We start from the raw sequence: 6418 nt of genomic DNA, 5'->3' as shown, positions 1-6418 counted from the left end.
GCACTTATGTGCGGCCGACCTGCTGCTTGTCGAAAACAGATCTATAGTTTGCACAAGCGCAGGTAGGGAGGACGGAGAGGAGGAGCTTTTTTTTATTTTTATTTTTATTATGCACTAATAATATTAATAATAATAATATGATATGAATATGTTGGTCCTGTCGTAACGGTCCTCCCGAACGGTTTGCAGCGGAACCACGCGACCAATGGCACACAGGGCCGACCGGACATCCATTAGGCACTAATGGCACTCTGCACTGAGCTAAAAGCAGCGCGCTGAACGGCAGACGGCCCGGTCTGAGGGACCGTCCGTCGGGAGACAGGCACGGTTCCGCCTTCCAAGAATGCGGTTTTGAAAAAGCACTGCGCTATTGTTCAAGTTGGAGCTTCACATAAATCTTCGAAGGCTCTCGCTACAACGCACTTGGCACTCATTTATTTTTCCTTATATTTCTATTTTACAATTTACAAACTAGATTAAAAAAAGACCATAAATAAATGACATGTTTCGTGTACCTAAATTCATTTAAAAAAGACAAAAAAAAAAAACAAGAAAGAAGATAAATGGCAGTATACATAGATGGGAATAAGCACACAGTTAATCTATGTGACTAGATTAATGGAAAAACTAATGTTAGTTTGAATCCCCAGATTAAAACTACATTATGAATCTTGGCACAGTATATTCTATAGCTCTCAGACACCCCTGCATTCTTTGCATATTCCAAATAGGTCCTTTGTAGGTTGAAACCAAACTGCGAGGAAGGGTAAAATGACGTTAAAGAAAAACATTTCGGGGTCGGAAGCTTTTTCGAAATGTGAATGTCACACCGACAACCCCTCATGACAAACACAAATCCTGTGATTGGACGGCGTTACATGAATCACGAAACACGTGAAATGTCAAGGGTTTTTTGTCTTCCCTTTTAATAAACATTCCTTCGATAAAGTTTTTTTTACGTATGTGTCTTTTTTCACTGTCCACTTCCCGGGCCAGTAGCTTTCCGAATTCACAAGCAGGGCTGCGGTGTAGCTAAAGTCTCCATAAAATTCCTCATGCTGGAAGAAGAAATAAGGAACAGCATGCTTTAGCATACAGTAAACAACTCCGCCGTTGTCTTTTCCAGCAGGCGGTCGCGGGTCAACCCTCCGGAACCGCCGTGCGTCTCTCTCGGGAATGAAACGCGCGGGGAGCTGCGCCGCGTGTCAAGCTGAGTGCGAGTAAATGGAAATCGCGTCGTAGCCGGCACATGGCGAGAGGGAAAGGACTAAAAAACACAAAAACAACAAAATATATAAACGGATCTCTCGGGGGACGGGCGGAGAGGCCCCGGGCTCTCCTTCCCGGCGTCGGTTTCCGCGTCGGCCGCTGCTGGGACGCTCCTGCTGCGTGCCAAGAATTCTGGGAATTGGACTCCAGGTCCCGGTGCAAGGAATGGGGCGGTGGGTGCCCTGTGTGGGGACATCGAGGCGGTGAAGGATATCGCTGCAGACGTGCTGCCGTGTGGCCGCTGAGGAAGAGGAAGAGGAAGAGATGGAACGTGCGTGAGCCGAGAACCGAGCACTCAGATTGAACTAATCCTGAGAGCACAGGACTGAGATCGGCTCTGTTTCACCATGTCGCTGGGACGCTCGGGAGAGACATTTTCTCCATTTTGTCTACAGCTTCCTTAAAAAAAAAAAAAAAAATCTTTTCTTTTTTTCTTCTTTTCGGTTTTTTTTTTTATTTTTTATTTTTTATTTTTATTTTTTTTTTTGTACTGGTCCGAATCCCACCTAAGGATTGAATAAATAACTGCAGGGTGCCCAGAGGAAACAGAGCAGATCTCATAAATACTGGGACAGGCCCGGGAGGCTGTGCTTACCTTCGCGCCGTCGTGCCGCAATTTCCAGTAAGTGAGACGGGCTTGGAGTCCATGGGCTGCCGGGGCTCTTCGGAGCATCGGGGGGGGGGGGGGGGGGGGGAGAGAGAGAGAGAGAGAGAGAGAGAGAGAGAGAGAGAGAGATGGACGGAGGGAGTGAGAACAGGAGAAAGGAGAGGGTTGGAAGGAGGGATATGCCTTGGAGACCAAGTTGGGAGAGAAGGAGAGCGAGAGACGTAAACTCGGAAGAGCGTTCTCAAATCCAATCCATGAGCTCCCAGCCAAGCAGAGCGGGGAGCAGAACTGCGGAGTGGAGACAGATATTCCATTTCAAAGGGTGGGAAACCCCGGAGGGCTTCCAGATCCCACACCGGAGACGCGCTCCGCTCCGAACACGCCGAAGACGAAATGCCTCTCCCTAGCGTGACGAGTGCACGCAGCCGGAAAGCACCGGAAGAAAAGTATAAAGAGATCACAAATGTCTTTTTTTTTCTTTTCTTTAACACTTCTCATAATGCAAATGAAGCCCCCGTTTTATATTTCCAGGTGGACAGACACAGCAAGTAACGATGAAATGGCAAGGATAGGGGCGGGGCCTGGGGGCGGGGCCTGCGGGGGAGGGGCAGATCCAAAAGGTCTACTTATTTACATAATGCCGCATACGCACAAAAAAAGGGTGAGGAGAGTAAAGGAAGAGGTCCGATTAGTTCCACCGTGTAGCGAAGGCCGGGCTGAAGAACGTTCTGGAATCATATCCACTACGTCACAACACCGGGACGGGGAGGGGAGGCTTGAACGCTCCCGGAAAAACTCAGGTACCTTTGTCCAGAAAAGTGCTGTGTCATCTCATGCCGTGCCATTCCCGTCTTCGACCCTTTTTACAAATCTTTTTCTTCTGTGAATCTTTAATTTAAAGTGCGTGGATGAGGTAAACAGATATCCCTTTTTCGAAAGCAAAACAAACACAAACCAACAAAAAAAATTGTACATTTTTTAGTTTTGTCTTCCTTCCATGCCGGTTCAGACGGGAACCATCCTGTCTTGTATCTGTTGCATGTGGGACAGCATACCCTGCGCGCTGCTGAGGATCTTGTCCTGGTGTGCAGGGGAAGAGATCCCTATTCTGGACATGTCTCTGTTTGAGTGGAAAAACAAAGCAGAGCGTGGATGAGAACACTGAGCTACGCGTAGCACCTGAACTCTACGGCTCCACCAAAGCTCAGACCAACATTCTCCATGTCTGATCCACGTGACATGAAAGTTCCCCCTCATTTCTCGTTTCTCCGCAGAGGACATAATAAACCTAAAGACGCTTGAATCCTGATCTGAGATTTGGATGCCAAAGATGATTTTTCTCGCAAAACGCTACATTGCTTCTCATAGGGCCGTTTGCACGGAAATTAAATGTCTTGACCCAGATGTCAAGACCACATCTCTGTGAGCACCGTACTTCAAATTTTTCCATTCATTAATCTCATTCTGACCGAGGGCTCATCTCCGCCTACAACACACACACACACACACACACCAGATATCAAGTGCACTGTAGATGTCACACGACTTACTCCTGCGTCATGTGGACTACGGCCTCGGGAGTGGTGTAGCCGGCAGTGGTGAAGTTGTCGCGGTAACGCTCCATGTTGATGGCCTGTAGCCAATCAGAGACAGAGCCCAGGGGAGAGGAGAACTCTGGACTGCTGGGCTCCAGAAGGGTGGTGCAGGGTCTGAGAGAGAGAGAGAGAGAGAGAGAGAGAGAGAGAGCGTACAGTGTAATTGCTTTTCTAGGGAAATACCCACTTTTATTGTCCGAGCCTTAGAGGATCAGTGGGGCATATAAAAATTTATAACCATATTCAACAGTCTCTGGAACTTGGTTTGACATATTACATGAAACAGGCCTCCATACTACAGCAATTACAATAAAGCTCAACTTAGCCATAGCAAGATCTGCTCATTACATTCAGGGCAAGCGGTCCGTGGGTCCGCTTTGTTAGGGAGGCGCGGCGGAGCCTTGGCGAGCCGCTCTGCAGCGAGGGGTGTGGAGGGCGTACCTGGCTATCTCGCCCCCGGTCCGCTTCAGGCTGTTGGGGTTGCGGATCAGCTTGTCCAGCATGTTGACGATCTGGCCGAACTTGGGCCTGTCGGCCCTCTCTTTCTGCCAGCAGTCCAGCATCAGCTGGTGCAAGGACATGGGGCAGTCCATGGGCGGCGGGAGCCTGTAGCCCTCGTCTATCGCTTTTATGACCTGAGAGAGAGAGAGAGAGAGAGAGAGAGAGAGAGAGAAGGGTCAGAGACTTGGCCCCTCCCCCCAGCCAGTAAGTGTCAGCTTTGACTCGGCACGCTGCCCTTAGTCCCGCCTTCCTGGCGCCCCACTCACGTCTTGATTGGACATCTCCCAGTACGGCCGCTCGCCGTACGACATCACCTCCCACATGACGATGCCGTAGCTCCACACGTCACTGGCGGAGGTGAACTTCCGGTAGGCGATGGCTTCCGGCGCCGTCCAGCGGATGGGGATCTTTCCCCCCTGCGATTGATAGGTTCCCATTATTTCCTTTCAAAAGACATAACGGACACACGTGCCGAGGTTAGTCACACATGCCCACACGCAACACGCACAAAGCGACACTGTGGGGTTAGTAAGGAATATCAACAGAAAAGAGATCAAAGCCGGCTGCTTGAGAAGCAGCGTGAGACGCAGGGAGACAACGTGGAACGCCGAAACCGTACGGAGAGGCCCCACCCGGGATTCTGAAGCCTTACCCGCGTGGTGTAGGCCGCGTCGGGGTCCTCCTCCAGCACCCGGGACATGCCGAAGTCAGACACCTTGCACACCAGGTTGCTGTTGACCAGGATGTTGCGGGCGGCCAGGTCGCGGTGCACGTAGCTCATGTCCGACAGGTACTTCATGCCCGAGGCGATGCCGCGCAGGATGCCCACCAGCTGGATGACCGTGAAGCGCCCGTCGTTCTTCTGCAGACGGAGGGCAGCGCCCAGACAGGTTAAATCAGGGGCCCCGGGAGGCAACAGGTGTGCGTGGCAAGGGTCTGTGTGTGTGTGGGGGGGGTGGTCTCACCCGCAGGAACGTGTCGAGTGAGCCGTTCTCCATGTATTCCGTGATGATCATGACTGGTTTACCTGTGCGGGAGACACGGATTTCAGTTGGTATGATATGTCCACAGTTACACTACGAGCTTTGCGGTGATTAAAATTCTATGCAGTTTGGATTACTTCGGGTAAAAACCGCTAACACTGCAGATAAGGAAACAAAACCTAGCAAGATCCGATAAGCACTGCGCAAACGCAATAACGCTAAAGCCATCCTCCCACGAGCTTTCGAGGACCGGCAGCCGTGTTAGCTAGCGACGCTCTCCTTTAAGCCCTTTAGTATGGACAACTACCCGCGAACCCCGGAGAGGCCAAAGGAGGGTTTGGGTTCCATATGTGAAGCAGGTGTGGCTTCCTGCCGAACTTTTCTCCCCTGGTTCTCTCTCTCTCTCTCTCTCTCTATTGCTTCGTCAGCTCTCCATAATAACTCCCTAACAATCGGCGGGCCCATCTGCTAAACAAACACCGTGCTCTCTCAGCCAAGTCTCCGAGGAGGCCGCTTCATGAATGCTAATCGTCACCGACGCACATAAACAAAACGCAGAAGCGAGAAACTAATATAAAAAAAAAACAAAAACGCAGAAATGAAAAAGCAGGGTGAGAAACATCCTATTCCCAAGTTTTCCGTCGTACAGTTCCCCAGGTCTCCAGCTCTGCTCGGAGGTAACAGGTAGATACGGGAAGGCAGTGATTTGATAAAACCGTGGCAGTGTGCTCCTTTCAGTACCCAACGCGTTTGGGCGACGCTTCCCAACCGAGCCCCTCCCCCTCTCCCACCCGCTCCTCCTTCCTCTCCTCCGTCTCTCCTACATGGGCGTCATCCCTCCCTCCCTTTCTTGATGCGCATTTGTTTGTTGAACGTGCCCATCGCCTCTGGGCTATCGCGTCTCCGTTGCGGAATTACCCGCCAGTCATCGGCCAGAGAAGAGGGCGCTATGGCAACACTTAAACAGGGTACCACAATGTGTGATAACTTTGCAATGGAGGACAGTCGCTCTCGGGCTCTGAGAAACCATCTCACGGTTACGGCGGAGGCCTTCGTTGTGTAAATGCAATCTCGCGAGCTCGCGTTTAGCAAGGCGCAGGAGACCGAGCCCGTCGCGGCTGTCTCCGGACGCCTCGCTCGGGGGCGGTGGGTGTCTCCCACGCCCCGCCGTCGACGGGCAGGCTACCTCTTCGAGGCTCGGGGGCATTTTTGCAGTTAGTTATTCAGGATGCTTTTTCAAGATCATTAGTATTTTAACACGTTTAATTGGCCGCGTTGGAGGCACAGGCCGGGCACAGAGGGGCCGCGGTTGTCATTCAGCAATAACAATTAGCTCGAGCACTCTCCAGCCAGAGTGTGTGCAGGACTATGAATCCCATTAATAAAACTAACAGCTCTCGTCATGCTAACCAGGAGACAGCGGCTCCTACGAGTCAGCCTCTCTCTCTCTCTCTCTCTTCTAG

General features: G+C 51.2%; 1 protein-coding gene across 6 annotated transcripts in view; it reads right to left on the bottom strand.

Moving 5' to 3' along the window:
* Window positions 1-407: 407 nt before the first annotated feature.
* The window catches only part of epha4a (eph receptor A4a), a 34165-nt gene continuing 28154 nt past the window's right edge, over window positions 408-6418 (bottom strand). For 3 of the 6 annotated variants that reach the window (XM_035536399.2, XM_081703118.1, XM_081703114.1), the window contains 7 exons: window positions 4938-4999; window positions 4625-4834; window positions 4239-4415; window positions 3913-4106; window positions 3427-3585; window positions 1865-2996; window positions 408-1510 (listed from right to left, as the gene is read on the bottom strand). In XM_035536399.2, the coding sequence (XP_035392292.1) occupies window positions 2882-2996; window positions 3427-3585; window positions 3913-4106; window positions 4239-4415; window positions 4625-4834; window positions 4938-4999 (917 nt within the window). In that variant the 3' untranslated portion in view covers window positions 408-1510; window positions 1865-2881. Of the gene's footprint in view, window positions 1511-1864; window positions 2997-3422; window positions 3586-3912; window positions 4107-4238; window positions 4416-4624; window positions 4835-4937; window positions 5000-6418 lie in introns of those variants that run through there. The other 3 variants (XM_035536400.2, XM_081703117.1, XM_081703120.1) reach the window with 3 other exon arrangements.

This window comes from Electrophorus electricus, chromosome 20, assembly GCF_041902795.1.
Source record: "Electrophorus electricus isolate QZ-2024a chromosome 20, ASM4190279v1, whole genome shotgun sequence".
Lineage (NCBI taxonomy): Eukaryota > Metazoa > Chordata > Actinopteri > Gymnotiformes > Gymnotidae > Electrophorus > Electrophorus electricus.
The sequence above is the reverse complement of the archived record's forward strand: the minus strand, read 5'-3'. Positions and strand labels throughout refer to the sequence as shown.